The following is a 16,286-nucleotide window of genomic DNA, read 5'->3' as shown; positions in this document are numbered from 1 at the left end:
CCGACTTTTTAAAAGGCTTCTACAAGCTGTATGGTTGTCTGTTTTATACAATATTCTTTATTTTCACTTCTCTTGAATAAACACCATATTTACTTTGTGTACACTGCCCCAGAAAGTATATCCATAAGACACCAGGGAGTGAATAATATGCAAAAATAAGCCAATAGTCTTGTGTCAGGTCATCCCAATATTTGGAAGTGCCACCATGTCTGCCAGAGTTTCGGTTTCTAACAAGATAACAAGATATCTCTCTCTCTATCTCTCTCTCTCTCTCTCTCTCTCTCTCTCTCTCTCTCAAGGGGATTGGTCCGTGAAAACCAAGGGAAACCTTGAAAAAATTGTGAGATTTCTAAACAGTGTAACTCAAAGAATAAGACTTGTAAACCCAAATAATGCTTACCATCTTTTAAGACATCTTTTGGGAACCACAGCTTTAGCTCTCACACTTTTACTCAAGACAAAAAAGTAGGAGTTTTATGTTTTTCCTGTAAGTTCTTTGCCCTATTATCTTTAAAGGAGACTATCGAAAAGATGGTGCTGTCGTAAATTGTGGTACAAAAAATTTTTAAGTATGATTATCAAAAATTTTGTAAATGAATTCAGGGTTTTTCTTAAAAAAGCATTTTATTTTCAAAGTTAAGTCACAAGAGTAGTCTGCTTTTTAATTAAGCATGTTTTAAGACAGCATACAAAATTTCAGCCAAATTTTTAGCCAGAGTGTACCAGCACATGAAATAATTTAACTTTCAAGAAATTCAATTTAAAACTTGCTTTTTCTATTAAACTTGCATGGTACTATTGTATCTCAGGTACATACTATTCTTGTTTCCTATTTTGTTCTTCCTCCTTTCTCTTTTTCACACTACTTCTTTTTGTTCTTGCTTCTTTGGTGGCTTCCAATACTGATTTTTCTGCTTCGAATAGTCTCCTTAAGTCAATGGCTATTAGAGCTTATTATGCAACAGCCTCCCCCAAAATCATTATGAACTGTCCAATAACACCTTTTTTATGTGCATCTGTGTATTTATCCTACAATTCAGTGCTTCTTAGAGCCTTTTATGTGTGTTTTTATATTTATCATTCAGTTCAGTTAGCCCAAAAACCTATTCTTCTTTGTAAATACATACAGAATATTCTGGAACAACTTAAATTCTCATGATTGTTAATAGATTGTTGTCATTAACAAAAATATGTACATATGCCAAATTAAATATCAGATCATGAAACTGAAGTAATAAATGTTTAGCAACAAATGTTAAGAGGCTGTGGAAATGTTAGCATAAATAACTAATGCCTCAAATTACCATAATTCCAGTTTGTAAATTTTCTATCACAAAAACCTCATTATGGTTCAAATGAAAGTAACAATTATTATCTAGTGATTTAGTTTCATTCGTTATTCATTTTTATGTAATTCATTGTAATTAATGGTGCTTGTAAATTATGCAGATATTTACCTCTTGTTAGTTACACCACCCAGATTTATGAAATTCTGGTATTTGAGAAAACGTGCGTATTTGATTTATGTAATCTGGCAAAGCACATGTATACTTCGAACAAATGTTAGCAATAAAATCTGTACAGTCACTAAGTATGAAATTCAAGTAAAATCAAAATAATTATTGAAATCAGATTGTGATTTAATTTTCACACATAAAACCAAGATGATGACAAAAATATTATGTTATTTGATATTATATTTTATAACCTGTACAAATGTAACAGCAGTTAGTTTAATTGTAAATTACATTTTGTAATAAATTAACAATGGTAGCAATTGTTAAAATTGTATTTAAAGGGATGCTGTGTGGGGAATCAGTTAAGTTTTGTTTTCTTCAGGAGTCAGTGCAGTTCAGTGTGGTTTAGCTCAGTTTCATCAGTTGTTTTGAACTTATGTCAGTTCTGTCAATCAGCTGATATCAATAAATAATTTGTCAAGCTTGAAATTTTCATGATGTTCTCATTATTCACAGCATCCACAACATTGATGATCCACAGGCCAATGCAAAACATTAATCATTGACACTGCACCATGATTGAAATGTAGAACAGCATCTAGCACACCTGTTTTCAAAGTATTTAGTCCTATTAGAACAGTTTTTGGTATCCGTTCCCCTATACAATTGTTGAAACTTTCATTTGGATTTTGAGTCCTACCATGTAAACATTTCTCTGATAATCTTGTGTCACTAAGAGCCCTATATGTAAGTTTTATAACTTCCATTATAACAAATGGCAAAGAATGTTTATGGTTGTAGGTTTCACCTTGAGTAACAACCCTCTGGTAGCCACACCATGAATCACAGCCAGGTGGGCAGTGTGCATGACGTGGGTTGTCAGCTGTGGAAGATTTATGAAAGTAGGTAGGCCATACTGCCTTTTTCATTCCCTCAAGGTCATTTTTATTTTGTCTATGGCTTGTCCATACTAATACTGCAACCTGTTTGTTTCTTCATCTGTAAGCCGACCACATCCACTCGTGCACTTACCATCAGCTAATTTCTTTCCCATCAAATGCCTCTTCAAGTTCCTCAATCCTGTACACAACCTTTTCTGGATATGTCCAACTAATTCCATTTTTTTCAATTTTTGTGTCAGTATAAGGTTTGTATTCACAAACGTTTTGGTACCCTTTCGACTCTCCATCTCCTAGTTAAGATGTATACATCACAACGTATTTCTCCTCTGACCTGTGAAATATATTCGCAACACCTTCAGATTCCATCCCTTCACTGTAACCACTAAAATTAATTACATATTCATGATTTCAGTTTCCCTAGTGCATCCATGACAGTACTTGGTAATATATTCCACGTCAATGACTTTACCATTGTCCAAGGAGGTAGCTGTCACTACACCATTTAGGGGAATGTGGCCTCTTTGTTGCCAGGATGCATCCAGGGCTGCAGGCATACATACATTGCAGTCATTCATGTCTACGCTTTCCTGAAAAGCACTTTTCATACTATCATTTGCTACTTCTTCTAAAGACTGTAAAATAATTTTATTGTAGGGGGAGGTAAGTCCATAAGAACACAGAAATTTTGTGCATTTCTGTACCCTTTGCCTGTACACCTCATAGCATAAGCAAGTTTAATATTTGTGTTATACATACTCTGTTTAGTTATGCCACAAGTTTAACCACATTTGGTTAAGTCACAAAAATTACAAACAGTTCTTAATTTTGATGCACAACTTCTTCTCCCCCTCAGGAGACACTGTCTTAACGAAACACTGTCTGTGTGGGCGAGGGGGTTTGTGTGATCCAACGAAGTGGAGAGCTATGCCGGCAGTGGTGTAACTACCAACAGGGCCTCCCAAGCCGGACAGGTCTTCATAGAGGATCCAGACAAAGTGTGTCTCACAATGTTCCATCTAGTGTCCTGTCCTGTCCTAACCTATTCTGTTCTGTCCCAACCTATTCACTCCCTTCCTTTCCTTTTCCTCCCTGTGGTTGTGTGGCAGCAGACACACTCTCCTAATGTGGACAGTGGAAGATCCTTGGAAACCAGGACAATGTTGATGCACATAAGTCTTACTGCGAAGGGATGGATAGCATTCTGTAGTCGTGGTGAAGACAAGCTATCTAAGGGATAAGGCCCTGAAATAAAACCTTGGCAGGTGTCCAGGCCATGAGGTGGCAGCCCCACCAGGACACTTGGGGGCTGTGGGCTGATAACCGCACCACCAAAATTTTTGGAATGTAAGGACATTGAGAGCGGCAGGGAGGCTAAGACAGGTCGAAAAAGAGATGGAGAACTATCAAATAGATATATTAAGACTAAGTGAAATAAGGTGGCCAGATTTTGGGGAATTCCAAACACAAAATGGTGGAGTGTTGTTGTATGCGGATCAGACAGGTGAGGGCGCAATGTGTAGGAATGGTGTAGGGCTCTTACTATCTAAAAGCAGCAAGAAGAGCTTACTGGAGTGGAAACCAGTCTCAGAACAGATAATAACTGCACGCTTTAAAACAAATGTGCGATATGTCACTGTAATTCAATGCTTTGCACCTACTGAAGTAGCTAAACGAGAATTAAAAGATGTATTTTATACAGAGCTTAACGTGGTCCTTAGACAAACAAATTCTAGGGACATAAAAATTTTAATGGGTGACTTGAATGCAAAAGTTGGTTCAGAAAATAAAGGGCTTGAACATATCATGGGTGTGCATGGCATGGGGATCAGGAATGTAAATGGTGAACTGTTGATAGACACGTGTGCTGAACATGACCTAGTCATTGGAGGCACATTGTTTCCACATCGTAACTGCCAAAGATAATGTGGGTTTCTCCAGACCACATTACCAAAAATCAAATAGACCACATAGTCATAAGCCGCAAGTTCCGACACTCTCTGTTAGATGTCAGAAATAGAAGAGGAGCAGACGTTGGAAGTGACCACCGCCTAGTTTTGGCAGAATTCAGACTGAAGATAGTGGCAAATAGAACCAAGCTCAATCACAGGTGCAAGAAAATGGATGTGGCAAGGTTAAAAGACCAACAGATCAAAGAAACATTTGCCCTTGAACTACAAAACAGATTCCAGGTCCTCTCTGAAGAAAACTTTATGGACGAGGGAATTGAAACATGTTGGCAAAAAAAAATCAAAGACAGTTATTTAGATGTGGGAGAAAAAATCTTAGGATTTAAGGCACATCAAAGGAAGGAATGGATCTCCGATGCTACGTGGAATGAAATCAGCCACAGGAAAGAACTAAAACTTAAGTTAAATTTTTGTAAGACAAGAGCGCAGAAGAGTGAGGCGCATAAAGAATACACAGAGGCGAACAAAAAAGTGAAAATATGGCTACGTCGAGATAAAGGGAAATGGATAGATGAGCAAGCAAAATTAGCAGAAGAGGCAGCAAGACAAGGAAATATGAAAGAGCTCTACAATATTACCAAACGGTTGTAAATGAAGAACTTCAGACATGAAGGACCAGTTAAGAACAAGGATGGGGTGATGCTTACAACTCAACAGGCACAGCTACAGAGATGAGAGGAGCACTTCAAGGAACTGTTAAATTGTGAAGACAACCAAGAGGAACAGGTAAGAGATTTTACAGAGGAAGTCGAAGAGGTTCAAGATATAAATTTGCAGCGCCCCACAATGGACGAAATTAGGATTGCCTTGAAAACGCTAAAAAATGCAAAGGCTCCAGGCCTAGACAACCAGAGCTCTTAAAAGCCGATATTGAAAGTGCTGTTAAAATGCTCCATCCTTTGCTGAAGCATGTTTGACTTGAAGAGAAATCTCCAAAGGAGCAGAAAAATGGTTTGGTGGTAAAGCTCCCAAAAAAAGGGAAATTTGTCAGACTGTAACAACTGGCGTGGTATTACATTGTTGTCAGTGCCCAGTAAGGTCCTCACCAGAATTATTTTAAACAGAATTAAAGAATCCCTTGAAAAGCAACTGCATAAAGAACAGGCTGGTTTTAGGGCACAACACAGTTGTGTTGATCTTATTAACACTCTTAGGATCATTTTAGAGCAAAGCAAAGAATTCCAAGCAACCAAGTACCTGGCATTCATTGATTTTCAAAAGGCGTTTGATTCCGTGAAACATAAAATGCTCTGGCAGGTGTTGTGGAATTATGGCATACCACAGAAGATCTTAAACATCATAAAAGATCTATGTGATGGCTACAAATGTCGCGTACTCCACAAGGGAAATATGACAGAGTCCATAAAAGTAACAACTGGAGTCCGGCAGGGTTGCATTTTATCACCAACACTTTTTCTACTTGTTCTAGACTCTGTTATGAGAAGAGTCACAGCAGGCAGGAGATGAGGAATCCAGTGGGGGAACCATGAACGTCTGGAGGATTTGGATTTTGCAGACGATATTGTTTTATTAGCTCAAGCTGACTGATATACAAGCTAAATTAAACTTGCTGTAAGAAGAAGCAGAGACTGCTGGCCTCAAGATAAATACAGGCAAAACAAAGGAAATGAGAGTAAATTCAGGGAACATGGAGGTGCCACTGTTAATAGGTGAGCAGCGGGTGGAAAATGTCAGCTCATTCCTGTATCTGGGTAATACAGTGACGGAAGATGGTGGAGCTGGAGATGACGTGAAAAACCACATTAAAAAGGCAAATGCTGCCTTCTTACAATTGTATCCAATATGGAAAAATAGAAATATAATGTACAAAACAAAAATCCGTATTTTTAATACAAATGTGAAGGCTGTCCTTCTGTATGCCAGTGAAAGCTGGAAAATGGATAAAAAGATAACATCCCAGTTACAAAGTTTCATAAATAGATGTTTTCGACGCATCATGAATATCTGGTGGCCAGAAAAAATATATAATGAGGAGCTCTGGCGAATAACGAACCAGATACCTATAGAAGACCAGATATGAGACAGAAAGTGGGGTTGGTTGGGGCACACCTTGAGAAAACCAGATGGAGCTATCGAGAAAAAAACATTGGAATGGAACCCCCAGGGAACAAGGAAGAGAGGAAGACCAAGGGGCACATAGAAGAGGAGAGTGGAAGGGGAAGCAAAAAGAGTGGGCAAGACCTGGGCAGAATTGAGGCAAATGGCCAAAGACAGAGACGGATGGCGAGTTCTCCTTGATGCCCTATGCCCCCATAGGGGCCAAAGGAATTAAGTCAAGTCACAACTTCTTCTAGCACATATCTCCTCAACTACCTTCTCACCACTATTGTCACATTCCTTACAATGCAAAGCTTTATTTTTAGTTCAGATAGAGCAGAGAGTTCAACAATAACACAACCTGAATCAATAGTTGGCATCTCTATATTATCAGCATTAATACTGTCAACCCCATTGTCCAAATATTTCAGTTTTAGCTTCGAAGCACTTGGAGTAGATGAAGTTGATTCAAGTGTTGTATTGCGGTATATTTCAGTATTAGCAGAGTTAATGTGTTTGGTGAACTGATTTCCATAAAATTTATTTTCTTTAACACTGGTCTTCTTAATTCTTCCCATTGCTTTCAAGCGGAATAAGAAATTTACGCACACAATAAGAAACTCATGCACACAATTACTTCCCTGTTAACAAAATATTTGCACCAAAACAACAGCAAACAATGACTAAACTCTCTGTAGAAACAAAAGATAAGCAACTGAATAGCTTTTGCAGGTTAGCCAACTTCAGGGTCTAAAAAGTCATAAAAATGTAACAAATGAGAGCAAAATTTTATTTTTAACTGTGCTGTCTGTGTGCCGTGGGGATGTCGTGGTGGTGTGCAGCCACTTTTAAATTCCTCTAATTTTGGTACTTTCTGTCTTCCATTTTCCTGGTAGTAAACTTTTTCTCGTTCAGAAAACTACAGAGAATTTTTTAAGACAAAAATTAAAAAATGATTTTTTGACAGTTATTCAAGCACAAGTCCCTTTAAAAAAATAATGTTTCAAATTATTTTTGCCATATTCTTGGAGTGATTTACTTTTTGAGTTGAGTGCACATGTTTTGCTTTTTTGATAACAGATTGGAGAGTTCTACACCATTGATGGTAATAGAATTTCAAATTTTGACAACAGCTTGTCCTCTAAGTCAAGAAGCACTCCCTCTTCCTAACACAAGATACTTTGATCCAAATAGTTCTCAATCCCATGCACTTGCTTCTGTTCAATTATACATTCATTTGTTTTACAGAATAACAGAATTGATGTGCCTTAGAAATGTGTTTTAGACAAAGCTAAATTTTTCATCTGCAAGTAAGTGCTTTGTTTTACAACACTTTCCTGCTGTGACCTGCAGCTAAATGGGCAGTCGACATTAGGCCATTGTGGTCAGATAAACCATTGACTCTTGGTTTGACAACTAAACCATTGCAAGTCATTAGGTCTAAAAACAAATTGTCATTGACGGTTGCACTGCGACCTTCAAGCCATATTTGACAGTTTAATGTAACAGTCACAACTAGGCACCCTCGAAGAGTACTATATGACAGAAAAATCATTAAAATAAGCATAAATGCTGATTACCCAGCATAACCATATAAAGCTGCTAGCTGCTTTATGAATTTCAATAAATCTCACTTACTTCTCATTACATAACTTTATTATTATTATTAATAATTGATTTTGGCTAAAGCGGGACAAAGTATACATTCTTGCTCTCTGTTGTTCTTTCCTTCCTTCTGTCCATGTCCCTCCTCTCTTCCTTTGTGTTTCCTTCTGGAAACCTTTGATGTTTCGTACCCTTTTCTGGAATCCATGTCTGTTTTCTATGTCTTTGTCTTTTATGAATAACTCCAGTAGATCTTTTTTAACTGATATGAACTATGAAATTTGGGTTTTTAGGTTTTCTTCAAAGGTGTTTGTTGAATATTTTTTTATCTGCTTCTTGCTGTCTGCTCTTTTTTTAAGTGGCCATAAAATTTAATCCTCCCCTTTCTCATCGCATCTTTTAGTTCTCAGTTTTTTCATGTACCTGCTTGTTGTTGCTGTTTAATTTCCACATTCCATTCTCATACTTTGGTCCCAAAATTATTTGAACTATTCCTCATTCTCTCTCTCCAAGTTGTTTAACCATTTGGCTGTGTGTACGGTGAGTCACTCTGAGTCATAAAGATGCCAAATTTTAATCACCACCTTGTAATGCCTCAGTTTTGTATAAATAGGTGAGAATTTTTTATGTTTTTATTTTATTAATGGAAAAAATACTGATTTAAATTTTTAAATGTGGTGAATCAGTTATCAATAAAATATGATTGCATTACAGTATAGGACCCAAGTATTACATATAAAGTAACAGTATTACTATTTTAATTCTTCAGTATATGTCGTCGACATGTACACATCCTTTAGTGACTTATACAATCCACCACATCTCAACAACCTTTAGTATACTACTGATCCACATAAAGTAAATCAATAAATAATTAACAAATGTCAGTTTATTGTGTAACATGTTTAAGTGACACGTGCATATTTTGCTAGCAGATAGCAGCATATGGTTGCTTACATACAGGCTGCGAGACTTTGCTTGGCAGCCACTGCAGGATGACAGTTATACTGCATAGCTTAAGTGCCCATATGTAACTTGAGGTCGTCCATTGTTTGTAGGACAAATGACTGTTCACAGAAGAACTACTCGTGAAATATGTCCCATGTACGAAGGCCACTGTTGATCTGCTGTGGCTAATTGAATCCAGGAGTTTAACAGGGGAAGGCGAAGTATGAGAGATGGGGAACATCCTGTTCAACCTGCGGCAATGGCAACTAAATCTGCAGTGCAGTGTATGGAGAAGATCATTTGTATGACTGCTGTGTGATGATCAATGACAATGCTGTAGGCTGTTCACATGGAGTGGCTTACATCATCATCATCATCATCATCATCATCATCATCATCCATTAAAGTTGAATTTTCCTCAAGTTTTTGCACAATGGGTGCCCCATGTGTTGACTAGGGAGCACACAACTGAAAGAAATGGTCTCTCTTTGCAGCACCTCATTTCATACTCTGAGGAAGGAGAGGACTTAATGGCACGAATTGTTACAGGGGATGAGCCTTGGGTTCACCACTTTCAACCTGAAACCAAGCAATCAGCTCTGGAATGGAAACATTCCACTTCCTCAACAACAACAAAAAGCCATTCCATTAGACCACAAGGTTATGTTCACTGTGTTTTGGAACATGCAAAGAGTCATACTGATGAAATTCCAACTTCATCATGAGATTGCAGATGTCACATTGTATCGCACCAGTCTGTGGAAACTCTGATGGGGTCTTCACTGCAAATACCATGGCCTCCAGACAAATAGAGCAATTCTTCTGGATGACACTGCTTGCCCTCACACAGCAAGACAAACACAGGAGCTGCTACAAACATTTCATTGGGAACACTTGTAACTTCTGCCATACAGTCTTGACTTAGCCCCCACGACTTTCATCTGTTCAGGCCTCTAAAATCTCATTTGGGTGTCGGTCATTTTGAAAATGATGATGCTGTAGCTGAAGAAATTGCATGTTGGCTGTGACAGCAACAGAAAGACTTCTTTGCTGCCAGCTGTCAAGGACATGTAAAGAGATGGGATAAGTGTCTAAATGTACAGAGTGAATATGTAAAATTGTGGAAGTTGGGACATGCCTGAATCCTGTTTTCTGACTTTTCTATTGTCTTACCCTCGTATTACAAGATGTCTGTTGGGAAATACTAGGAAAGGCAGAAAAATAAACACATGGATCAAGGAATGGACTGGAATGGGAAGACACAATTACAACTATAATGAAAATGAAATCTGGGTTGGCTAGACTTGTAGCCAGGTGAATCGGTGGTTGTTGGATGAAGCAAGTTCTTTGCTGTATCTGAAGAACTGAGAAAAGACCAAGATAATTACCTGATGGAGGCTAGGTACAATAAGTGGCAACAACATACTTGTTTATAACTGAAGATCGTAATGTGTTGGAAAAGATAGAGAAGGCCTTTATGTAGCAGTGGATGTCAAATTTCTGATAATGATGACAGTGCATTACAGAAGTGTCTTCTGAGGAACTGTCATGCCAATTGGTGTGAATAATTGCATTGGACAAAACAGGTTAGATGACTGTGGAGAGGCCTCAGGAAAGGAGGGGAAAGATCTATTGGGAGAAATGACGGCAGAAGAGAATAGGTATGTGGGGCAAAGGAAATTTGCTTGCCAAATATGCAACTAAAGTGAGGGACAGAGAGAAATTTGAGATTGTCTAGTTCTGGGGAGGGGGGGGGGGGGGGGGGGTGCAGTGGTAGGTGGACAGCAGAGACTAGCAGAGATTGAAGCTAGGAGGATTAAAAGACTGAATGAGGCTTTGATTTCCCTATCTTTTATCATGAGCTTACTTCTGAGCCTCTTCTCACATCATTTCATGCTCTTCCCTCTCCCTTTACCCCATATTTTTTGTTGTTCCTCACTGGAGTTATATTTCAATGCAGATGCACCCTCCTTCGCACTGTTTTGACAGTGGTATTAATTTATTGTACCAACTCACAGCCCTTTTTGCTCTCCATCCACAGTGTTAAAGCCCTCCTACCCCCCTCCCACCCCCACCCCCTGCCCAAATCTCTTTTTTGTGGACAGCATGTAATTACCCCTGTTGGTCCCTGTGTGACTTTTTTGTAGCCTCATTGCATCTTTTGCTGCTTGTTGCTTATAACATAAAAGATTTCATGTAGATATAGATTGTAATTTTTTATGTTGCAGTTTTTAAATAGAGGTGTCTGCTGTGTAGAATAAGAACAATTTTTTGTTATCTTTGCGGTTGTGAGGTTTTTCTCATTGTTATCTTCAGCCCAAAGACTGTTCTTATGCAGCTGTCCATGCTACTGTATCCTCTAAAGCTTCTTCATTTCAAAGCCTCTTCATCTCTCTGTGGCTGCTGCAGCCTTCGTCCATCTGAACCAGCTTAGTGTAATCAAGTATGGGTCACCCTTTAGAATTTTTACTCTCATGTATCCCTCCTTTACTGATTTCATGGTTCCTTGATGCCTCAGGGCTGACCTGTCACCTGATGCCTTCTTTTAATCAAGTTATCCCATAAATTTATTTTTTACCCAATTTTGTTCAGTTACTCTTCATTAGTTACCTAATCTGACCATCTAATCTTAAACATTCTCCTATAGCTCCACATTTCAAAAGCTTCTATTCTTTTCTTGACTGAAGTGCATATTGTTGAACTTCACTTCTGTATAAGGCTACGCCATTGTCAAATACCTTTAGAAAAGGCTTTGTAAGGTTTAAATTGATATTTGACATTAACAAATGTATCGTTTTCGGAAGTAATTTTCTTGCTACAGCCTGTCTACATTTTAAATCCACCTTATTTAGATCGTTGTCAGTTATTTTGCTACCCTGATAACCAGAATCACTTGATTTGATTTGAGTGCATTAAATTATCCTTGTTGTGCTTTTGTTGTTGTTGTCCGTCTTATAACCTGTTTTCAAGACACTGTCTGTTTCATTTAATAGCTTTTCCACATCCTGTGACATCTCTTAACAGAATCGAAGTACCACTTGCTAACTTCAAATTCTTAATTTAGTCTCCCTGGACTTTAATTCTCTTTCCAAATTTCTCTTTAGTTTCTCTAGTAATTTGCTCAGAGTACAGACTAATATAATTGGGAGACACCAATCCTTCCTCTCTCACTTCCCAACTAAGGCTTCCCTTCCATGTCATTACATTCCTATAAATGGCATCTAGTTTATGAAAAAGTTGTAGATAATATTTCACTGCTCCATATACTTTGTCCCTCCTACCTACAGAATTTCAAATAGTGTATTTCAGTCGACTCTTACAAAAGTTTTCTCTAAATCCACAAGTGCTGTGAATGCAAGTTAACCTTTCTTTAACCAAGCTTCTAGGTTGTTAAAATTTTCAAGAAATAAATAAATAAATAAATTACAAAAATCTTTTAATGCATAGATCAATATTACTTAAGACTGCCTGTGATTGATTTCAGTCTGGGCCACAGAAGAAATTTATGGGAGAGAGTGAGGTGCTGCAAAACCTGGCAACAGAATTTTTTAAGACAGTTATTGTAAAATGTCATAAGTAAAGAAACAATTTTCAGTATAAACATCTGAAATGGGGTGAACATAAAATGAACATACTCTCAAGAATGTGTGTTTTGAGGAATAATTTATTGGCGTGGCAGAGTGTGTCAGTAAAGGGGTGCCATTCATATCAGTGTGTTACCTGGAAAACATTAACATAATGGTTGTTATAGTTCTGACTAAGCACTAGGAGTGCTGCTGTTCCGTCACATGACAAATCGGCCCATGAGGTTAAATAGGAATGTGAATCAGACTTGCAGATAACCAAAGGTTGCCCATACTTGCTGTACACCCTACTAGTACGAGGCACATTTTGAACAAACGGATTGTTCGTTTGCTAACTTGGAATTGTCTGAAAGGCAAGTTCAGCAAAAGAAACTTTTGCAACAGCACAAAAATTTGGAATGTTTCTACATCCTGCATGGTAAAATAATAGTCAGTCATAAAGTACATAATGGCCATTGTTCCATCACTTAACATCTCAGCAATGAAATAAAATGGTTGTATGTCCAGCGGATCAGACTTCACTACCCCCATTCAATGTCCAAACATTATGTTTTGTCAGTCTGGATGGACATACTAGAATTTTATTTATTGGTTGATGATTTATGTTATGTAATGATGACCAATTTATATTTTATGATTGACTACAATTTAATCAACCAGGGTGTAAAACCATTTCCAAATTTTGTGCCTCTCATACAGTTACATGTTAATGATTGATATGATTTTACTGATACAACCAGTTTGTTCAACCTGCATCTTGTACTAGTATGGTGTACAGCCTGGCTCAGTTTTGTTGTTGCTGTTGAAACTAAATTTCTTATTCATGTCGACTTCTACATGACTGCATGTTGCTGCTTGATGATTATTACTGATATATCTAGATTGTGTTGTGCCCACATGTAATATATGTATAATCAGAAGGTGGTTGTAACTTAGAACCGAAACTACGAGGGTTGACTGAAAAGTAATGCCTTCATTTTCGTAACTCTTCAGCAGTTGGCAGTATTGGTATGCGGCAGGTACTGGCTTGTTCTGCAGCCTCTTCTCTACAGCTTCAGTTGGCGGGAAGCGTTAGCATGGAATGGTTGTGTTTTTACAGTGTAAAGTATGGAACCCTGCGCAGACAGTCGGTCAATGAGATTTAAGCAATGTGAAGTCATAGAATTCTTGACAGCAGAAGGTGTGTCACCCCAAAGGAGACTCATCAGAGAATGAAAGCAGTTTATGGTGATTGTGTTGATGTGAGTACTGTGCGTCATTGGGCGAGTCAGTTTAAAGATGTTGAGGCGGGAACATCTGACCTGCATGACAAACAGGGAGTTGGACATCCTGTGACAGGAACCACTGTGTTTCACAATCAAAATTCTGACAGATTGTTTCAGGACAATCGTCATTCCACTGAGAGAGAAATTGCAAGCACAATCGGCATTTCACAAGAACGTGTGGGTCACATTATTTCTTTGCTTGGCTTTCGGAAGATCTGTGCACGGCGGGTACCCCAGATGCTGACTCCTGAAATGAAAGCACATAGACTTGAAATTTGCCAGGAACTCCTCTCACACGAGAATGAAGGTGACGCCCTTCCATACAGTCCAGATTTAGCACTGTCAGATTTCCATCTGCTCCCAGTGATGAAAAACAGTCTGTGGGGACATCATTTCTGATGAAGACGTTGATAGAACTCTGAGACTGTGGTTGTGGAAACAGTGTGTCAACTTCTTCCATGGTGGCTTTAGAAAACTTGTTCATCATTGGCATAAATTTATCCAATTGGCTGGTAATTATGTGAAAAAGTGAATATTGGTAATTAAAGATCACATTCTAAGGATTATTTCTGTGTTTGATGTACTGAAATATTCCCATCCAAATACAATTAACAAAGGTGGAAGCACTACTTTTCATTCAAAATTTGTAGCTAGTGATCATATTTTAACTGTATTACGTAAATATGATCTAGGAATTAAAAGATTTTCATAAAATGTTTTTTGAAATTGCAACAAATTACATAATGATCAGTTTCTCCTTTCCTGGTGTCAGGCATTATCAAACTTCTACAATATGTCTTAGAATCATCATTGCTTTGTGGTGTTCCTATATTACCCCATAACCCGAATTGATCTTCCCTGAGGTCGGCTTCTACCAGTTTTTCCATTCTTCTGCAAATAATTCATGTCGATATTTTGCAACTATGGATTTTTAAATTGGTTGTCAAGTACTAATCACATCTGTCAGCACCTCTCATCTTTGGAATTGTAATTACAATAATCTTCTTGTAGTCTTAGAGTACTTCACCTATCTCATATACCTTGCATTGCAGCTGGAATAGTTTTGTTGTGACTTTTTGTCTGAAGGATCTCAATATTTGTGAGGAAATGTCATCTAATTCATGGCCTTGCTTCAGCTTAGGTCTATCAGTGCTCTGTTCACAGTATGGTATTTTCCATCTCATTTTCATCTATGTCCTCATCCCTTTCCATAATATTACTGTAAACTTTATTCTCTTGTTCCTACCACCTTTCAATCCTCCCTTCTTTGCTTATAACTGCCATGCCATCTGAGCTCTGGAGGTTTGGAAAACACTTCCTCTCTTCTTGAAAAGTTTCTTTAATTTTCCTGTAACTGACACTTGTTTTCCATGGTCAGGCATGAGATTACACATAAATCTGAAGAAAAGCGGCAGTATTTTCAGAGCATCAGTATGTATGTTGCAATGATCTATTGTGTATATCATTTCATAAAATTATGCAGCAAGTCACATTTTATTTAGTGGTTTTCTTGGCACATTTCTGTTATTTGTTCCGAAAATGATTTTAAATGATAATATTTGTTTTATATTACATTTATATAAGGCTCTTTTGTGTATTCGGTATATATGTGGCAGCTTGTTGATGCCAGTTCCTCCCTTGTTCTTCTCTTTATGGGTAGTGCACCAGCTCTAAATTAGCAAGACATAAAATCTTAACTGCGACTTCATCCTTTTTTTATAACCTGTCAAGATTTCCCAAGCTCTTTGATACTGAAAGCTGTTAAATAATGCAAGCAAGAGGGCTAAAATCTCCTACAATGAAGGATCTCAATAACTATGAAGAAATGTCATTTACTCCATGAGCTTGTTTCAGCCTTACCTATAACAGCCCATGTTGAAAGTTGATGAATTCCTCAGTATGTCCAGTCAGCAACCAGACTGTGTCCTTGTGACTTTTTCTGCATCATCTCATTTAGGATCTATGGCAGGATCATTAGCATATGAGTTCTTTTGTAAATAGGTATTATGTATTTTTATTTTTATGCCATGTTCTGCATTTCAAGGATCTCCTGTGAATGAGTGTACAGAACAAATATTGAGTATAATCTAATTATTCATGTATTCCATGTTATAGGTGATACCACTGAGCCTACGACGTGTTTCTTGCATCGTGTCTAGTTGGTTTAAACAAGATTATGTACTTTTTTTTACTATTAGTGTTAATTCTTATTGTTTATCCCTTTTTAGGTCTGGGCTATTCCAGCAAGTGGGGAAGCCATGGAAGTGCTGTCATGGCGTCAAGGTGTTGTTCGCACGCTTCGTATATTACCGACACCACAAGACTCTGACCAGTTTTCTCATAAAAGACCTCTAATAGCATTATGTGACAGTGCTGGACCTGGTCCTCATTTTTGTTCTTTAAGTTTTATCTCATTACGCTTTGGAGACCAGGTAAGGCACAGCAACAATCAGTCGTTTTATGAATATTCACATATGTTTTTACTGGAATAAAAAAAATT

The 16,286-nt window shown here is 37.8% G+C and overlaps 1 protein-coding gene across 5 annotated transcripts in view; it reads left to right on the top strand.

Annotated features, from left to right (window-relative positions):
- LOC126175784 (breast carcinoma-amplified sequence 3 homolog) overlaps positions 1–16,286 on the top strand; it is a 223,946-nt gene that overhangs the window by 26,977 nt on the left and 180,683 nt on the right. For 4 of the 5 annotated variants that reach the window (XM_049922761.1, XM_049922759.1, XM_049922758.1 and 1 more), the window contains exon 4: positions 16,015–16,218. In XM_049922761.1, coding sequence (XP_049778718.1) covers positions 16,015–16,218 — 204 coding nt within the window. Of the gene's footprint in view, positions 1–2,267; positions 2,360–16,014; positions 16,219–16,286 lie in introns of those variants that run through there. The other variant, XM_049922760.1, reaches the window with a different exon arrangement.

Source organism: Schistocerca cancellata, chromosome 3 (genome assembly GCF_023864275.1).
Source record: "Schistocerca cancellata isolate TAMUIC-IGC-003103 chromosome 3, iqSchCanc2.1, whole genome shotgun sequence".
Classification (NCBI taxonomy): Eukaryota; Metazoa; Arthropoda; class Insecta; order Orthoptera; family Acrididae; genus Schistocerca; species Schistocerca cancellata.
This window is presented reverse-complemented; position numbering and strand designations above follow the sequence as displayed.